This window comes from Furipterus horrens, unplaced genomic scaffold (assembly GCF_987537825.1).
Source record: "Furipterus horrens unplaced genomic scaffold, mFurHor1.1.pri manual_scaffold_1, whole genome shotgun sequence".
Classification (NCBI taxonomy): domain Eukaryota; kingdom Metazoa; phylum Chordata; class Mammalia; order Chiroptera; family Furipteridae; genus Furipterus; species Furipterus horrens.
Genome location: NW_028327171.1, coordinates 103,810,074 through 103,831,101, shown reverse-complemented (window position 1 = coordinate 103,831,101; position 21,028 = coordinate 103,810,074). Strand labels below are relative to the sequence as shown.

Below are 21,028 nucleotides of genomic sequence, written 5' to 3'. Positions count from 1 at the left end.
GAGGTGGGAGGAGGGGTAGTTACAGGGCTGGATGAAAAGGTGAAGGGATTAAGCAAAAAAACAAAACAAAAACATGAGAGACAAATACTATATGATCTCACCTAATACAGGAACCTAATGAACAAAACAAACGAATGAGCAAAACAGACTCACAGGGACTGGGGGGGAGGGGAAAGGGGAAGAAGAGGGGAAAGAAGGGGAAGGGTCTAGTCAAGGAACTAGTATAAATGACCCACAGACATGGACCACAGGGTGGGGATTGACATGGGAGAGGGGGAGGTAGGCAGGGCAGGGGAGAGTAATGGGGAAAACATGAGACAACTGTAATAGGACAACTATTAGAAAAAATGAAAAAAAAAACCCCACAAAAACAAAGACAACCTCATAGACACAAACAACAGTATGGTGATTACCAGAGGGAAAGGGGACTGTGGGAAGGTAGAAGAGGGTAAAGGGGGATATAAATGGTGATGGAAGGAGACTTGACTTGGGGTGGTGAACATACACTACAATATACAGATGATGTATTATAGAATTGTATACCTCAGACCTATATAATTTTTTTAACCAATGTCACCATGATAAATTCAATTTAAAAATTACATATCAGAGCTGGCAAGAATTTTAGTTCCTTACAGCATTTATTTACATGGAAACCCTGGCAGGTGACAGGCATATGCAGGCCCTGCCCTCTAGTGGCTTATAAATTAAGTGAGTTATCTTGGCTTATTTTGGTTTATTCTGATTCATTCTTTAAACAATTGTAAAAAAAAAAAAAAAAAAAAAAGACAGAGACTACCTAGAGTGTCAACTATTGGATTTAGCTCTCAGAGGGAATCTTCATCCCTTATGTCACAGTTATTTACAAAGAAGTGAGGCGCCCAGTGTTCATCAGTATAGACCCCAGAACTCCCCGCTAGTAATTAAACAACTTGTAGACCTGATGTAATTATTACTTCCAAAAGAAGTGATCCAGTGAGCCTGTTTTAAAAGAATTCCCAAAGTTATCTATAGGGATCCATCTGTCTTGTAGCTGCCCCTTTGCTCATACAAAGCATTTCATGGAAAACAAGTCTAAAGCTGTCCCCAGGTAAACTGACACCACACAAAGTTGCTCTGTCTAGGGGGAGAGCAAAGAATCTATTCTCCATCTAGGTAAGAGCCTAAGGTGTTCATACACATACACGGTCTTTAAAAATCAGAGGAGAATTGGGATTGTAATTGACACCTTGCAGACTAAAGACATTTTATAACATACATTCTATTCATAAGATGCTATATCACTAAGGGTAACCAAATCCTTGTTTGAAAGCCAAGTCCTATCTAAATTTATATTCAGAAATTTGAGATCTCAGAAAAGGTTTCTTTTCCCAATCATTTCACGAATATACTCTGGCCTTTTCTTTTATAGAAATATTAAGTTATATTGACATAGGAAAGTGTATAGCAAAAATTAGATTTTTAATGGGACATTTTACCTAATCTGCTGCTTCACCTTAAAATAAAAAACTGGGGAACTGCACATTAATCCCAGATTCAGCCCTTGTCTGCTACTTCCCTCTCACCCTGGTTCACTCCCTTGTGGGACAGAAATCATGTTTTGTTTATTTTTGTATATCACATTGCTTTGTGTAGATTAGAATTCTTCACCTTAAAATAAAAAACTGGGGAACTTCACATTAATCCCAGATTCAGCCCTTGTCTGCTACTTCCCTCTCACCCTGGTTCACTCCCTTGTGGGACAGAAATCATGTTTTGTTTATTTTTGTATATCACATTGCTTTGTGTAGATTAGAATTCTAGTTTTCAAAAAATATTTCATGATGGATTAGCTTTCTTGATAAAATGTTGAAGAACTGTTGTCAAGTAAGTGTGTTTCAGGAAAGCAAAAAAGAACATTTAAAGCATTTTTTCAACTTTATTTTTTACCATAACTCATAAGAAATACATCTTGCATCAAAACCATTATATATGTATAAATAAATGTATGTATCTAGCCAAAACAAAGCTTATAAGTGAAAAACAACTTACCCTCCATATGGCTGATGCTTTTGCTTATTTTCTATTCTATTTTATTTTTTTAAATGCTGGTCATGACCCACTAGCAGATTTCATGACAACTAATGGTTTGTCATCAACAGTTTGAAAAATATTTATTTAGAAAACTATCTTCTGGAAACAAATATGAAAGCAAACAATAAAATAAACTAGAAAAAGAAGTTCCAAAATAATGGTTACTTACTTGGTTGATGCCAAAACAACGTTGAGTGGCATCTGTTGATAGAATGGAAGGAAAGGCCTGGGGAGAAAGGAAAACACGAACATATGGGACTTTTGCATTGTGTGCACTTGGAGCTTTCTTCCAACTTTAAAATCAGCGAGCTTGAATATTGCATATATCGGTAATCCTCAAACCTGACACACACAAAATTACTAGGGAGTGTGGAGATTCTTGTTTAAAATACAAATTCCCAAGTCTAGCCCAGGAGATTCAGTAGCTACATGGTAGACCCAATGAATCTGCACTTTTAATAATCATTTCAGTGTTTTCTCTGCAGGTGGTAAACAAGGTACACTTTGAGAAGCAGTGCCAGTGGGCTTCAGCTGGCCACTAGCTCCCAGAAACTTCTCAAGTTCACATAGACCTTCTGATATTCCCAATGATTTAGTCTTAAAAATTTCCCCCCAAAAGTCTAGGGATTGAGTATACTGTGTTAAGAATTTCCCATTTCTCTGAAAAAGTCAGCATCATAAATTTCCATAAAGAGTTTGCTCATAAATAATAATGTGAATTACAAATTTACTTTCTCAAGGAAGCTTATGTAGATATAATACCAATACTATTTTTTTAACTTAGATAAAACCTACAGGGAAATCCTCATGTTATTTTGATTTGATCTGAGTATGTGATTTTCTCATGCGTATTAATCACAAATGAAACAAAGTGTATCTGACCATGTTAGTTTTGGCAACATTCACACAGAGAGGGCAAATGTCATCTATTTACACATTTTTAACAATTTTTCCTGCACTGTGACTATTTCTCACTTCATGTGATGACTTCATTTTGTTCTCAAGTATACATTCTTATTTGCAATTAAGGACCTATGAAGTCAGGCAGACGTAGTTGGAATCCCAGCTCTGCCACTTGCTGACTTAGGTGACCTTGAGCAATTTATTGCTCTTTTCTTGGTTTCAGCTTCCTTACTGGTAAATGGGGATAATATATCCTGTTCTACAATTCTGTTGTAAAAATTAAAAATATATGTTTAAAACACTTAAAGTGGTGCCTGGCATACTACATGCACTTAAAAATGATACTTGCCATTATCATAGAGAGGTTCTCTAATACTATCAGAGCTCATATCCATTGGTAATTATTTTTACCTTTCAAAATATTTATAGCGATTCTTTCCAGTAACATCAGGATCTTCATAAACTTTAAGCATCTGAAAAGAAGTGTCAGTTCTAAAATGAAATAGGAAAACATTAATTCAAGTCTAACATATTTCCAAATATAATTTCTGTTTACTATTTCTATGTCTATAAAGTAGGAGATACAAGGATATTTTAGACTGAGAGCAAAGTCTTCTAAACACAGTCTGACTGACCAACATCTCAAAATAAACATAATTATTTTTCCTGAGCCAGGAATCCAGGAGCCAACCAGGGGAAGTAAGAGTTAAGAAAAGAGTCAATTCCCATAGAGACAGAGAACAGATTGATGATTGTCAGAGGCAAGGGGTGTTAGGGAGCTGAGTGGAAAAGGGGAGGGGATTAAGAAATATAAATTGATAGCTACAGCATAGTCATGGGGATGTAAGGTGAAGCATGGGGAATATAGTCAATAACTACATATGGTGCCAAATGGGTACTGGAAATATCAAGAGAAACACTTTGTAAAGTATGATGGTCTAAACACTATGCTGTGCACCTGAAATGAACACAAAAGAATATTGAATGTAAACTAATTGAAAAAATTTAAAGTTCTTTTTAAAAAGTACATTACTTGATTTACGAAAAGAAAAATAATAAGTCAATTTATAAAAATCCCACATTTTAAAAAATGCCTACTTTTAATTAATAGCACATGAGAATAACGAAGTTTTAAAGGACAACTCTTGATGTCTTTTAAATGTAACATTTTATTTATTTATTTTTTATTATTTTTTTAATTTTATTTTTTGGTTTTTCAATTACAGTTGTCCCATTTTTCCCTCATTGCTCCCCCCTCCCAGCCCATCCCTTCTCCCACAATCATATCCCTCCCCGTTGTCCATGTCCATGAGCCATTCATACACGTTCCTTGACTAGACCCTTCCCTTACTTATCCCCCTTCTCTCCTTCCCCCCTCCCCCCTACTGACTACTATTCTAGTCTTTGCCTATTTAGTTCGTTTGTTTGTGTTGCTCTTTAGTTTCCTGTATTAGGTGATATCATATGGTATTTTGCTTTCTTTGCCTGGCTTATTTCACTAAGCATAATTCTGTCTAGTTCCATCCATGTTGTCGCAAATGGCAGGAGTTCCTTCTTTCTTTCTGCTACATAGTATTCCATTGTGTAAATGTACCACAGTTTTTTGATCTACTCATCTACAGATGGGCACTTAGGTTGTTTCCAGCACTTAGCTATTGTAAACAGAGCTGCTATGAACATAGGGGTGCATAGGTTTTTTTGAATTAGGGTTTTAGGATTTTTCGGGTATAATCCTAGCAGTGGAATCACTGGTTCAAAAGGCAGTTCCATTTTTAATTTTTTGAGGTAATTCCATACTGTTTTCCATAGTGGCTGCACCAGTCTGCATTCCCACCAACAGTGCAGTAGGATTCCTGTTTCTCCACATCCTCGCCAGCATTTGTTGTTTGTTGATTTGTTGATGATGGCCATTCTGACAGGTGTAAAGTGGTATCTCATTGTGGTTTTTACTTGCATCTCTCTGATGGCCAACGATGTTGAGCATTTTTTCATGTGCCTATGGACCTTCTGTATGTCCTCTTCGGAGAAGTGTTTGTTCAGGTCCTCTGCCCATTTTTTAATTGGGTTGTTTGTTTTCTTGATGTTGGGTCATATAAGCTCTTTATATATTTTGGAGATCAGTCCCCTGTCTGTGATATCATTGGCAAATATGTTTTCCCATATAGTTGGTTTCCTTTTCATCTTGCTGATGTTTTATTTTGCTGAGCAGAAACTTTTTAGTTTGATGTAGTCCCATTTGTTTAATTTTTCCTTTATTTCTCTTGCCTTAGGAGATGTATCCGTGAAGATATTGTTACATGGGATATCTGAAATTTTCCTGCCTATGTTTTCCTCTAGGACTTTTATGGTGTCACGGCTTACATTTTTAAATGTAACATTTTAAAACATTTACTAGGTATAAACTTGTAAATAATTAAGAGAATAAGGAATTTAAGGGGCATGTCCCTGAAGATGCTTTGGCTATAATTCCCCAAAACGGGTTTAGATACTACCAGAAAAGTACATTTCCAATTTCTAAGATGGATCAAAGAGACAACAAATTCAGTCACCTCAACCTTTGGTGGCAAGTTGTCATTTAATATATATAGTCACTCCAACCTTCTGAGAACATCTGTTAACCAGTAAACCTATAGCCGTTGCTACTCAATAAGGCTAATTTTGGTCAAAGTGGTTAAGGGAGAGAATTTGGGGTAAATTGGCTTAGGTACAGCATCACAATTGTACATTTTAAAATAATGCAAAATAATAAGTATTTTTAATAAGAAAAATGCATTCATTAAAAACATGAGTAGCAGCTGAAGCTACTGGACACTTACCCAACAAGCTGCTGGAGGGTGTCTCTGTGTTTCTCCTCATGTCCCTTCCATTCCCGACTGACAAATGGTGGGACAGGATCTGCCTTGCTCCAATAGAGAGAATATCTTGGATAATGGATCAGGTTACTGAACATGGTTCTAAACCTGGGAACTTTTTTCTAATGTTAACACAGGGAGGTAGGGAGAAAAAGGACAAAATTATACCATCAGATTTTCTAAAGCATTTTACTTACATTGTAAAACTTTTTTAAAAGGAATGAAAGAGTGTATATGGCATAGAAAGAAGGGTTATTGGTATATGTGTAAAATGTCTCTGGAAGAATACCCAAGAAACTAATGACAATGAATAATTATGTGAAGAGGGCAGAGGGTTAGAATTTACTTTATACTTTGTACACTTCTGTACTTCTTGAATTCTTTTAATACAGGCATATACAGTAGTCCCTCTCTATATAGCGACCTCACTGTATCGCGGGATTTTTAAAAATATTGTATTTAATTATTTATCACAGATTTTTTGCTATGTCGTGGGATTTTGCGGTACTGTATATGCATGTTGTTAAAATTATGTAGGTTTTAGAGTGTAGAATATGTTTAAGAACATAAGTAGTGTTTATAAAAGTGTGAAAAAGGTTAATAAGGGAGTGGGAAAGGTTAATAAGGGACTGGAAGTGGTTTATAAGTGTGTGGGAAGGGTTTATAAAGCCTTAAAACATATATAAATACTAAAATAAATGTAAGGTTCCTATTTCACGGATTTTCACCTATTGCGGGGGGGGGGGGGGGGGGGGGTGTGGTCCTGAACGTCATACCCGTGATAAGTGAGGAAATACTGTATTACTTTTCCCATTGAAACAAATTAGGTTGGAATGAGTCCTTTATTCATTACTAGTTAATTAATCCTCATATTGGGCCACAAGTATCAAGATGCCTTTGTCTCCTAATAATCATGGCAAAGTAATTCCTGCTGAATGTAAAATCCAGTGGATATTTGTTGATAAGTCAAGCTCATCAGTGCAGTTAGCCACACTAGATGGTTCAGGCTGAGTAGGCTGCCTTGGGGAATAAATTAGACCTACCAGTCTGCTTTGCCTCAGGAATGCTTGGATATTTGCCTGTGTGTGGTCTTTCTCACTTGACACAACAAACAATGGATCTGTGAAATAAACAATAAGGTAGTACAGAATATATCTAGTTGTAAGCTGAGAAAAATGCCAGAGCAATATAATTTATTAACTGGAATACAAATTAGAAAATTTAGATATTGCCTAACTCTGCAACAGCTCATAGTCCTGTTACACTACCACTATTGAGAATCTGTTAGATGCTCATTCTAAAGTCAATTTATAAAATTGGAATGCAAAAAAAAGCCTAACATAATCTCAAGCACCATATATAACATGCTTTCTTCTATTCTATGAACAAACCAGCTTCTGTGTTGAGGAAGTCCAGGAAATAGTCCAAAAGGAAAGAACACACACTATGTGTTTCCAAGAGGAATATACACACACTATGGCCATTTGCAAGTGAAAGAAATAATAAGTTTGGGAACTACCTCACAAATTCAATACACAGGGAAGATACAAACTCTTAACAGCATGGTATCTCTGAATGGGTCGACATGGTAAGAAAATGTCATTCTCTAATAAGAGAGAAATAAGATCAGCTATAATGTCCTGGCTGGTGTGGCTCAGTTGATTGGAGTGATATATTGAGAATAGTATGGAATAAAGGGAAATTTCTGTTCCTACTCTTGTTTTAAGTCATCTAAAGGATATCACCAGGTCTATGGTTGCAACTGTGTTGTTCAACTGGAATTAGTTTAGCCTGCATATCCTTTGAGTCTAAATAATAAATAATAAACCATTCTCCTCTTACTCCCATAAGGAGTGTTAAGACATGGTATCTGTAGAAAAAAGATAGCTATACAAAATATAATGACACGGGGACTTCCGGCCAAGATGGAGGCTTAGACGGACACGCTAGGTCTCCCTCTACAACTATAGAGGAATACAACTACTTCAAAACAAAGGATAACTAGAAATTCCAGAAAATAAAACTACACGGAAGTCCAACATATGAAGTTATAAACCAGCGGTGCCATTTGGGCAGGTAAGAGTTAAAGTGGGCAGTGCTGTTTGCAGTCGCACCCGGAGCGGCGGGCGGCGAGGAGTCCCGGCTGCGCAAGCCCCTGGCGGTGCGCGACCCCGGCGAGGAGTCCCAGCTACGCAAGCCACTGGCGTACGCGACTCCGGGCGCTGGGGAGAGCAGCCGCAGCATCGCCTTGAACAGTGAGGCCCAGGGGGGCGGGAGGACGGATCCCGGTCTCCTAGCTGAATAACTGTGTGAATCCATCTTGGACCCCCGCCCCCAAAGAAAGCACCACAGGGCTGCGAAATAGGTCGCGGACAGGCAGGCGCCCGCCGGTCGCTGATTTGTGACTCGTACACAGGCACTGCCCCCGACAGCCAGCCCAAGAAAACAAAACGCATCTGTCAAAATGAGGCAGACAACTATAGAAATCCCGGTGACACAACTCACCAGGCAGCAGATAGAGAACCTGACAGATGAACAGATAAGAAACCTGTCAGAGGCTCAGTTCTGGGCCATTGTTATCAGGTGGCTTACAGAATTCACAAAAGAGCAGGAAAAAGATATGAAAGAAGCGAAAAACTTTCATAACGAAAGGAACAAAACAGCATACGAGACAGAAGGAAAGGAAATAAAATCCAGAGTTCATTTCAACAAACTGGAATATGGAGAAGGAACAAGCAGTCAACCAATGCAGCGAGAGGAAATGGGAAGCAACAATGAAAGGATCAGAAACCTCTGGGACAGCTATAAAAGGCCCAACATAAGAATCATTGGTTTGCCAGAGAATGAGGAAGATGAACTAGAACTTGAAAAATTGAGTGAAAATATAATAAAGGAGAACTTCCCAGACTTGGGGAAGGGAATAGACCTGCAGGTCCAGGAAGCAAGGAGAGTTCCCAAGAGACTGGACCCAGGGAGAACCACTCCAAGACACATTATAATCAAAATGTCAAAAATTAAAGATAAAGAGAGAATCTTAAAAGCAGCAAGAGAGAAGAAAAGAATTATGTACAAAGGGGTCCCAATTAGACTATCAGCTGACTTCTCAAGGGAAACCCTACAGGCAAGAAGAGACTGGCAAGAAATATTCAAAGTAATGAAAATCCAAAACCTACAACCACGAATACTCTATCCAGCGAAATTGACATTCAGAATAGAAGGACAGAGAAAGTGTTTCCAGGACAAAATAAAACTGAAAGAGTTCATTAGATCCAAACCACTGTTATATGAGATGTTAAAGGGACTGGTTTAAAAAAAAAACAGAAGCTAGGGAGATGAAACAAAGGCAAACTAAATAGGCAACGAGAGTGGAAGAGGAACTGTGGGTACGGGAAGCATATTGGGGGGAGGTCAACAGGGAGGGGGAATGGGGAAAGGGAGGGAGATGATATAGGAATTGGGGATCAAGGTAGGAGGGAATGGAATAGACGGAGAGAGGTTGGGAGGAACTGTATGCACAACTAATGGACATAATCTAAAAGGGGGGAACAACTGGAGGGAGGGGGGCCACCGGGTGGAGGGGAGCAGAGGGAAGGGAAATTGGCACAAATGTAATAATTTAATCAATAAAACACATTAAATCTGAAAAAAAAAAAAAAGAAAAAAAAATATAATGACACAATATTGTATGATTTGTGACTACACATTCTGCAACATATCCTACAACTGTGATTATAATCAGAGCTCAAAAAGCAGTAGAGGGAGTAGAGTATATTTGATCCCAAGTGTATGTTGTTTGGCACAAATAAACAAAAAATTCTCAAAAAAAAGGAAGCAATAGAAAGGCCTCTGAGATGCTCAAGTAGGACAAGTAATAGCAATCACAAGGTATCACTTGTTTACTCTTAAACAGGTATTAAGTGCTTTATATGCAATATTCCACTTAATCTTCACAAAAATCCAATGAGATTTTATAGGTGAGGAAACTGAAGCTTCAAGAAGTCAGCAACTTACTGATTGGCAGTTAGGATTTGACTTCCAATCCTTCTGGTTCCAAGACCTAATATTATCCATTTTATGAGGAAAGTTTTCCCATGGAAATCATGAGAGAGCCCCTCAACCAATTTACCCATATTGTAGAAATAGTTCTAACAAGCCAAGGAAGTTGTCACAACCAAGTAATGGTGAGAGGAAGTGTTTTAAACCCCAAGACACAATGACAACTTTTAGGGGAAAATGTTATAAATTGCAGATTTGGGGAGGAAAGGAGAAAAGAGCTCACGATAAACCCAGAACATATTTTTAAATATTTTTTAGAAGCTAAGAAAAATATAGCATATGTTTAAAAGACTTTAATTATCAGGGGAGAAGTGTAGCTTATAATCCATCAATTATTACAGATGTACAGATGCAAGAAAGTGACAAAGCATAGTGGGCACTTCAAAAGAGGTACATGAAACATAGCATTTACAGAAAACAGAGTGAAATGCATAACGGTATATAAACAATTAGCAGTTATGATTTATGTAAGAATGATGTTAATTGTAAAATACCATACAATGTAGGGTATCTGAATTTATCTTAATAATTACAATGATCAGAAGAGTAAAATTACATTTAGTGAGGATGCCCAAGCAAAGCTTCCTCGAGGAGCAAAAGCCTTGAACAGACAATACTTAACATTGGGTTTGAGAGGTGGGGCCAGAGGAAGGGTGTAAAAGAGCTTGGGAAGGTGTTCATATTTGTATCATTGACCTCCACACCCACCCCACCCAACAACCTATCTTATTTCTCTCTTCGATTTTCAGCTAAGATATGCAAGGATTCTATAACACAAGGGGGAAATTTTAACATGATTCCTGTTGAGTTCGATTTTTCGGCTGTTTTAGACTTAAATAGGCATGCTGATTTCAAAACTGCAGTTAATTTTCTACTATCACATCAAGTTTTTCTCTACATCTTATCTTAATGTGACCATTCTAGGCTGGATCGAGCCTGGATAGAGGGAAGCACTAGTGCTCTCCTATTGGCTGAGAGCAAACCTCCCTCGAGTGGGAAGGTGTGGGGGACGACCTTGAAGACCAGCGACACCTTCTTACTTGTCTAGGCTATTCAGTTACACATGAGACTGTGTGGTAAGAGGTTGTTTGCTGCTCTATATAATGAATCGTATTCCAAAGTGTAGTCCGAGTTCTTGTCTGTATACAAGGAGTTAGCAGAATTTATTTTTTTATTTACATACATACTTATTTCATTTCTTTCGGATCATGTCTACCTCTGCTATTTCACGTTGTAAGTGCCTAAGCAACCCTGATTTGATTTGTTATATCTGTGGCAGTTTTACCATTCCCAGTCAAAGGACAAACATCAGCACATTTGTCAAGCAAGCCTATTTTGCATATTTTAAAGTAAAACTTGGTGATCAAGATAAGTCTAGGGTCCCTCACAAGGTGTGCAAGCAGTGTGTCAAGAGTTTATGGATATGGACGAAGGGAACACATGATAAATTGCCATTTGGTATACCTATGGTTTGGCGACAGCCCAGATATCATTCAAGAGACTGTTACTTTTGTATAGTGAAAACGTCAGGAGAGAACAAGAAATATAAATGTAAAATAGAGTATCCTAGTCTACCATCAGCTATATGCCCAGCACCTCATTCAGCTGAAATCCCAGTTCCAGTTTTCATTGAACTACCCTCTTTTGAAAAACAGGAGTATGGCGAAGAACTAAGTGACAGCAATGATGAAGATTTTGAAATTGAAGATGACTCAGTTCATAAGGGATTTGATCAGCATGAGTTAAATGATTTGGCACGAGATTTGGGACTATCCAAAAAGGCTTCAAAACTCCTAGCATCAAGACTGCACGAGAAAAACTTGCTTGAAAAAGCAGCAAAGGCATCCTACTTTTGATCAAGAGAAAGTGCATTTCTGCAGTACTTTTGAAGTGACGGTGGCTTTGTGGATTGCCATAACATACATAGTTTAATGGAGGAATTGGAAATTCCAATCTAGAATGCAACTGAATGGTGACTGTTCATCGATAGCTCAAAGTGGAGCTTGAAGTGTGTCCTCCTCCACAATGGCAATTATTTGGTGCAGTCCCAACTGGCCATTCACTTTGTTTTTGTGAAGAATATGAAGACATAAAGAGAGTCATTGATCTGTTGCAATATCACAAGCACAGTTGGATCATCTGTGTTGACCTTCAAGTGGTCTACTTCTTTCTTGGTCAGCAACGTGGATACACAAAGTATCCCTGTTTTCTGTGTATGTGGGACCAGCAGAGCTTGTGAGAAGCATTGGGTGGAGTCAAATTGGCCTCCAAGATCTGACCTCAAACCTGGTGATCCAAACATTCTACATGAACCACCTGTTGACAGAAAGAACATTCTATTCCCACCTCTGCACATAAAACTGGGTCTCATGAAGCAATTTGTTAAAGCTTTGCCAACTGAAGGAGACTGTTCCAAGTATCTCATTTTGGCCTTTCCTAGCCTGTCATTTGAAAAGATAAAAATACCTTAATATATATGTTTGGTAGCAGAACTTTACTACTTGTACACAATTTGACTTACAGTAACAATAGATAGCCTTTATATGAATAAAATAACTCTAAATAAACAGTATATTCAGGTAATTTTTTCTTTATTTTCCTTTGTATGTATATTTTGTATGATTTGGGGGACAAAGGGAGGGTGTCCTGTACCTTAAAAAGTTGATGTGATAGAGAAAAACTGCGGTCATTTTTTTGATTCAGATGCCAAAAGTTAGTCAAAAACAAGTGTGAGATCTAACTCAATGAAAATTGTGTTCCCCAATTATAACTGATAGTGAGCTTTAGGCTATGAAATCATGTAGAGCACCACCCCAGTCCCCATCATAGCAAAAGAAATCCATACACAACTGGCTTTCTGTCAGAAGAATGACGCATATACACAGAAAGAAGCAGAGTTACAGTTGCCAGATAAAACATAGATAGCCCAGTTAAATTTGAATTTCAGATAAGCAAAGAATAATTGTTTATATAAATATTGGGTTGGCCAAAAGGTCTGTTTAGCTTTTTCCTTAAAATAAAGGGCACATTTTCCATTTTCACAACTACTTAATTGATTTAGATATTTTGAGTATGTTGTCTATCTCTTGCATGGTATAACATTGATTGGTCTCAATTAATGTCTCAATTTGATGGCCATCAACTTCAACTGGTCTACCCAACCATGGAGCATCATCCAGTGAGAAATCTTCAGCACGAAACTTCGCAAACCACTTTTGACAAGTTCAATCAATCACAGCACCATTTCCATACACTGCACAAATCTTTTTTTGCGTTTCAGTTACATTTTTACCTTTCTTGAAATAATAAAGCATAATATTTTCTTCCATCTTCAGTATTAAAATGGCTACACAAAAATTCACCACTTTGGTAAGTTTTTTTAAATGCATGCTGTCACAATACAAATATTGCACGGGACTAAAAATGTATACCAAAACAGTATTCATTATTTAACTCAAATTCAAATTTCATGCTGTGTCCTGTATTTTTATTTGCTAAATCTGCTAACCCTAACAGGGTGAAAGACCACCAAGTCCAAGAAATTGAGCAGGAGGGCAGGGCATATTAGTTCTCACCTTCCCTGTCCTTGCTATATTATGCTTCCAGTCCACAAGCATATGTGAGACTGCCTGTTTTATTATAACAATCCAAACTTTCATTTGACCTATTCTGAGTGGACATGGAAGCTTTTTAGCAATCTCTCTGTAAAAATGAAAAGTTACTTTTAGGGATATAAGAAAGGAGTTTAATAAATTCTTTGCCTATCTTTACTCAAGGAAGATATCTATCCCCATCCCCAAACTACTTTCGAAACAAACATGGTGATGTGTATAGAGGAGTTTACTAGATTCTTTTTATAAAATGAAACCAAAAGCATATAAAGAAAACCACTGGCCAGAATATGTAAGTAATCATTACATAGCCCCTACCCAGGACATGGGTCCACTATAGGATTCCCATCCAAAGGAGACCCTGAGAATCCCAGAGGAGTTAAGACATGGTTGAAAGTAATATAAGGTTCAGGTGAAGAGCCTGGGACTCCTGAGGCAAAATTGGAAAAAAATCGCCTTAATGGTTTTAAGTTTTGTAGTAGTAAATTCAATAATTTAATAAACATCTATGAGGCACCTAGCATCTGTACCAGCACTGGAACAGTCAGTGACTGAGAAGACTGCAAAAAATGTACAGAACAAGAACTTAAAGAACGAAGTGACCTAAGGTCCAGTATGAAGACAGACAGAAATGGACTATCAGGGCATTAAAATAAATTAGGGCTTTCAGGCCAATAAAGTGGACCTAGGATATAAGCAATGCTTTAATGAGCAAGAATAAGTTTAAAGAAAAAGAGAAAACTAAAAACAAAGGGGAGATAAACTGGCACTTTACCGAGAATACCAAATTTGAAGGTGTCCAGAGAACGAGAGCGGTAAGGTCATTCTTGTTGGGCATTTTATAAAGTTTGGACTGTGGGAAAGAATTCGTCCTGAGGCTCGTCTTTTGTTCGCTGTTCCCTGACCAGGTCCCACGGTCTAGAGGCCCACCTAGCCCAGGAGTTGACAACTCAGGAGGCAGTTCTGGGGTCGCCCTTACCGTACAGGAAATCATAAGTTCGACTGGAGGAGACGTTGCCCCTGGCCCCCGAATTCACCTCACACCGGGTTTTGGACACCTGCGGCTTGGCCTGAGACTCTTGGATGGTCACTACGTGGCTCATCATGCTGACCCTTCCCTGCCGCCAGCAGGGGACTAACTCTGCAGGCCTAGCGGCAGTGTGCACCGTAGCTATGGTAACCTCTGCTAGAATTCCAGGATGAGGAGCCCGGCAAGGCGCAGTATGGGTGGGGCTCAAGTAAGGGGCGGGGCTCTAAAAGGGAGGGGGCGGGACTCAAAAGAGAGGAGGGGAGGGGAGGAGAGGGGAGGGGTGGGGAGGGAAGGGGAGGGGAGGGGAGGGGAGAGGAGGGGCGGGGCGGGGCGGGGCGGGGCTGGCTTGGGAGAGAGCGGAGAGGGCGGAGAGGAAGAAAAGGAAGAAGAAAAAGCAAGAATCGGGAGGGGGGAAGGGAGTGGGGAAAGGTCAATCTCGCTTGCTTCTGCTTTCCAGAGACAGAGCTTCGAACTTTCCGCTGCCCACCCGGTTCAACGCTTCAATGCAGGGCCAGAGGCTGGGAAAAAAGGAAGCCGCTCAAATCCAGCAGCCATTTGCCCTCTGAAGCCTCTCTCGGAAATCCCTAGGAAATCTCAGAACCTTCTAGAATAGTTGGGCTTTCATTTCAGACATCCCCTTTCCGCGGAACTTCTACGTGATGAGGAATCCAAGGTCCTGACCGTCGGGCCTTGGCACATTTAGCTCTGGCCCCGGTCAACAGCATTTAAAGGCGCCGTAATTAACTGCCCACTGCTAACCACTTACTGACCAATGGGTATTAAATCAACTGAAGGTCACGTGGCGTGGGCACCAGCTCTGCTTTTTGAAGCTATTTCTCAAGGGAAATTTTTAAACATAGGCAAAAGTGAATCCAATTTAGCAATGATCCCTCATGTACCTATCACTGAGAATCAACAATTATCAACATTTTGCTAATCTTGTGTCATTATCCCCTCCCCTCTTTTTGCTTATTTTAAAACAAATCCCAGACATTATTTTACCCTTAAATTAATCTGCATCTTTATTTCTTTTAAAAATTTAACCAATGATATCACATCTAATAAAGTAATTCTTTCGTATCATCTAATACTCAGTTTGTATTCAAGTTTCCCTGGTTGAGTCCAAGATGTCATGTAATCGGTTGTTCTGATATAAAGATTTTTTAAAAAGTGTTCACATTGCATTATGGTATGCCTCAAGTCTTATCCTAGAACAGTGATTCTAATACTTTCAATAATCGTCTTTATTATCTGGGATTCTATAAAAACAACTTTCGTCAACCTATTGGTTATCCTAAAACAAGTGTTGGTGCCCTAATAACAAGGTTTTGTTTTGTATCATTATGAGTTTGTGCATTTTTACATATCTGATGTTTTAACCCATTTTGGTCATTATTCTTTAGGATGCTCAAATTATCCTATTAGGCTGGTGGCACACCTTAAAGTTGGCTTATTTGTCCTTTTGATGTGATCCAGACATTCTATAATAAGACTCCTAGCCTGCTGCTCTTTCCACACATAGTCCTGGTTTTATTTTCTGTACTCCTAAACTTCTTCTGGTTTTTGCAGACCAGCCGTATACTGTGCAAGCTGATATCTTTGCCTAAAATGCCTTTTCCTATTTATTCCCCCCAACTAATAGGCATCCTTCAAGACTCAGCGCTAACTTTGCCACCTTTATATAGTTTCCTCAAGTCCCCCAGAGTGAGGCTTCATTGTTTCTTCAGTGCTGTAGTAGCACCAATAGCACTGGCCCCCTTGTATTGGTAATTATTTGCAACTCTGCTCTCCACAGCTGTGAGTTCATTGAGATCACAGTATCTCTGAAGTAACTGCTACAAGAAAGCTTAATAAAATGATTCATAATGAATAAATCCACCCATTTATTAAAACAAATTTACTGTCTACTATGAAATAAGTATTGAAGATTTTAAGATAATTTGTATAGCTCAATGGATGATGGAGAAAACACAGAAACAAAGTACAATGTTATAAATGGTATGATAATATTTTTCTGTCTGTGGGTATAGCTATATTTCCCACTTTCTGTTTCTTCTTCCCAGAATGCTCCTCATCCTGCGTCCCATGTTCTCACTGATGACTCCTCATCATTTGAAGTCTCAGCTAAAGTTTCACCTTCTCTGAAACTTTTTTTCACCCTATCAGATAAATTATATGAAGTAATTAACAGCCAGCCCCCTCCATAAACACATCGGGAGACACTAACCAATAGAATATGTCAACTGTAGTGGGATATACGTGAGACTGTGATTACCATAGAGACTGCAGTGGTCACCTTGCTGGAGTTGTTCACTCTCTCTCTCTCTCTCTCTTGCTGGCTTTGAGGAAGCAAACAGCCAAGTTGGGGAACTCCACACAGCAAGGAACTACAGGTAGCCTGTCAGAGCTAAACACAGTCTCCACCCCACACCCAGGAAGAAACTAAATCCCTTAGTCCTACAATTGCAAGAAACTGAATTCTGCCAACAACCTGAGTGAGATAGCATTCCCCAGTGGAACCTCAGATGAAACCAGTGTCAGCCAAAATCTTGATTGCAGTCTTCTGAGATCCTCATCAGAGATAAATTAAGGTGTATTAAGATGTATAAAGGTGTATTATCACTAGGTTTGTGGTAATATTGTTACACAGCAAAAAATGACTAATATGCAATCTTTATGAAATTAAATTGTGTCTTTTACTTTACTAGTATAGAAGAAACTTTGATATTAGAGAGGGATGCTAGTTAATAGTAAAATTTCATTGAAATGAAAGTTATACTTTGCCATGTTGGGAAATGGTTCTCCATGTGTCTCTCATGTTTATATTTCTCTCTTTCTTAAATAAGCAGAAAAATAAAAAGAAAAAATGGTGGGGGTGGGGTCACTGTCTCCCTTCATTCTTTTGTTTGTATAGGAGATTAACTTCGACAACAGCAATAGTGTCTGCCTCTAGAAAAAAGAGCCTTAGTAGTCAGAGATAGTGTCTTTCTTTGACCAAAGGACAGGCATTCTTACTGCCCATAATTAAGGACTGGGGTTTCCTAAACTCACTGTTCCTTTCTCGTAATGCAACCCAGCGTGTAAGCAGATGTCATCTAGGCTTCTCCATATCATGTTGTGGGTACTGGGGCTCAGAGAACTGGTACAAAAGTGCTGATATTTTGCTGCTACTGCTGTAAGTAAATTATCCTTTATCTCTGGCCCAGCAGTTTGCTGGCTTCTACCAGTATTCATGGAGCTGTGGCAGGAAAATAGGGTCAAACTTCAGATCTTTCAGAATTCTTGAAAAGCTATAGAGAATGATGTACAGCACATACTTAACTGTGAATATTGGAAAACATTTCTTTTTTTGTAAAGGCAGAAGTGTTAATACTATACAAAATTACCACTGAATCTGTTAACCAGGCAAATAATTCAAGCCCTGTAATTCTTCTCTCTCAGCATAGGGTGTCACTCCTTCTCTACAACCTCAACTGCCCACCCTTACTTGATTAAGTCTCCACACCTGGGATTAGTGAGGCATGAAAGCTCAGAATACCTTTATCACGGAGGGATTTTATAAAGTATTTCCTTAGTTGTTGCTTGTTACATTTCCAGGGCTGTCGTCCCGTCCACAGAATGACTGCTTGGTGCCATTCACAGCTAACGTCCCCGTTTAGTACCATATAATAACATACTCACTGTACTAAGAAAAAGCGCATTATAGTCACTGTTTCAATTCTTGCTGCCTACTGAATTAGCAATTACAGCAAAAGCAAAGAGCCCAGAGGCTTAAAATAGTAGCGTATTGCTGGTTAAAATCAGACTTGAGGTTTTTTTACATAGGACATGTTAATTTAAAATGTCTTCACGATTGTGTTATTGTTACTTTCTATAAGTTCCTTAACTATTTTAGACACCAATCTCTTTTTGGATTTGTTAATTTTGTCTATATTGTTTTTCAGAAGATAAACTAAGGCATATTAAAGGATTTGAGTTTAGTTGAGCAAAATTTGATTCAAGTGGGGGAGCACTAAACCAGAAGTGGTTAGGAACACTTCATAGACAGGAGCTTGGGGAAAGGCTTTTATATAGAAAAGGCAGAAGAAAAGAAAGGAAATTATTGATTGGCTACAGCCTGGTTGGTTGTTTGTGATTGGTTGTCCTTAGCATTTTGATTTTGTAACCTGGAGGCATTTATAGGCTTAGATTTTGGTTAGAGACACATCAGTCTAATGGCCTCCTTCTTTATTTTGATGTAATTAACTTCATCAATTTTTTTACTTCCTATTTGTATTTTTGAAATGTTGTCAATTAAGTTGTTCCCCACCCCTGGGTGTAAAGATAATCTCCTCCACTATCTTCTATTAATTTCTTAGTTTGACCTTTCACATGAAGACCTTTAATGCATCCAGAGCCCCTCCTTTTGATGTGATGTTTACTTTTCTCAAGTTTATTTTCTTTTCCCCATTGATTTGTTGAACTGCGTTATTGTGCACAATATTATGTTTCCAAGTGATGTTGATGCTGCTAGTCCAAGAAACACTGAGTGGCACTAAACAATGGGAGTGCACAGCTAGTTGAAAGAACTGATAATAGTAGATAAGAGTGAATTGAGAACATAAGGGCAACATTATTATTAAACATACCAATCCATAATTAATAAATCATGCTTATTAGTCTTAGGCATAAGACCTGGGTTCTGGGAATCCAGGCCTGGTTTTAGCAAGCCCCCACAGTAACTGCTGGTGTCAGGAACTGCCTAACCCCCAATAAATCTGCTGCCCCTGGCACCAGTGACTGCCTCTGCCCTTCAAAGGTTATCTGTGAGGTTGAGGCCTCCCATTCCAAAAGCCCCATGAGGCAGCTCACCTTCCTCCCCCCGCCCCTAGCTGCTCTAGACTCAGATGGCTATCAGGAGATGGCAACTGTCCAACCACCAACCTGCTGGCTGTACAAGGGGGCAACTTAGCCTATCCTGTACTGCTTATGTATTCTGAGTCTCAGACCTTCTTAAAAATGCACTCCTCCCTGACTCGAGCTACTGGTATCTGCCCTGACCCCAACCTGCAGTGTCGTCGCATTGCTCAATAAACCGTCTTGTTCAACACTTGGCTGCTGGCCTTCTCTACCTCGACCAAGCCCCTGAAACCTAATAATTACAAGTTTTTAGATAACAAAATGGGGATGATTTTGGTAACTTGGAAAAAACACACATATAAACCATTCCCATTCAGTACCTGTTCAGACCACCTATGGATTCCCTGAGCTAAATCTGTGAAATACAGAAACAAACCTTGGTTAGGTCATCTTGAATGTTTGATTACCGAAAATATCCATCATCAGGTAGCTATTTGAACTATGCTGCAAAATCCTGCTTTAACAAATAAGTTCATTTTCTTTCCCCAACAATCTCTATAGGAAAAAAAAAAGCAATGGGTACATACATTCTATTGCAAATAACGTAGACGCCAGTTTACTTATCTATCTAACTGAATTCAAAAATGTCAAGGAAAGGTATTTTGCAATTTATTAACTGATACACTTGCCCTGATTGAACAATTCATGCTGAAATCAAACCAGGAGAGGGAGTTATAAACACCAAGTCGCTGTGGATTTAAAGTGTATAGGGGTAAGGTATGGGTGGTAGCAGAATTTTTTTCAATACTTGTGTAATTACATTGCTCGATGTCTCTACTAGTCATCTTTAACTAGGTCAACAAAAGACAGTGGGAGAGGGGCAGGAAGGAGAAGGCAGTGCCCCACCCAGAAACACAGATGTCAACATAAGAATCATTAAGACCTGTAGAGAATTTTTGGTGAGTTTAGAGCCAAACTGCTGACAACTGCCAGGAAACAATACCTCAAAGGATTGAGAAATGCTCCAGAGAATAGCAGTTTAGCACCTTATTTTATACATTAGAATCAAAGGAGGAGCCGCAAGGAGAATACATAGGGTCCATTGGTGATAAATTAGGGAGACAGAGAAAGCAAAGTGTGGAAACCTCTGGGATTGGATAAAGGTAAATGATTTTCTTTTGTTTGGAGGTGGATTAGGGATAGTTAACGGTCAACAATTAATATGATAACAAAAACAATGAGGGGGTGTGTGATTTCAGCTTGTGCCAAGGGGTTTGGAAAAAGGGAAGTTACCTTGACATTCCAAAGGTATGTTATCATAGCTGCAAAGACCCAGTTAAGGTAAGGTTGACCTTTGTTAAAGTAAAATACTGGCCTAGAACACGACCACCCTCCATGAACTGCCTGTAGTTTTTAAGTTTTAACTTCAGACCATTCTTTGCGGTTACTTTAGGTTACTGAGTTTATGAGGCTGCCTGGCAGGCCTCCCCCAGCTTGTCAGGTTAATATGTGGCCTCTTTTCTTCCACACGGAGAACTAATCTGTCACTCAAAGGGAGCCGTCTTTCGATAGTGGGTTCTCTTGTTTAGCGTGGACAAGTCTCTTCACTTTTTAGAGCTTTAGTTGTCTGCATTCCCGATGGCCGGAGGGCTAGAGATATCCGG

General features: G+C 38.9%; 1 protein-coding gene across 3 annotated transcripts in view; it reads right to left on the bottom strand.

The window, feature by feature from the left end:
* CFAP91 (cilia and flagella associated protein 91) overlaps positions 1-21,028 on the bottom strand; it is a 137,228-nt gene that overhangs the window by 62,861 nt on the left and 53,339 nt on the right. For 2 of the 3 annotated variants that reach the window (XM_090265486.1, XM_090265626.1), the window contains exons 1-5: positions 14,475-14,664; positions 6,872-6,948; positions 5,793-5,950; positions 3,388-3,468; positions 2,243-2,299 (exon numbers count right to left, since the gene is read on the bottom strand). In XM_090265486.1, coding sequence (XP_090121612.1) covers positions 2,243-2,299; positions 3,388-3,468; positions 5,793-5,950; positions 6,872-6,948; positions 14,475-14,601 — 500 coding nt within the window. In that variant the 5' untranslated portion in view covers positions 14,602-14,664. Of the gene's footprint in view, positions 1-2,242; positions 2,300-3,387; positions 3,469-5,792; positions 5,951-6,871; positions 6,949-14,474; positions 14,665-21,028 lie in introns of those variants that run through there. The other variant, XM_090265544.1, reaches the window with a different exon arrangement.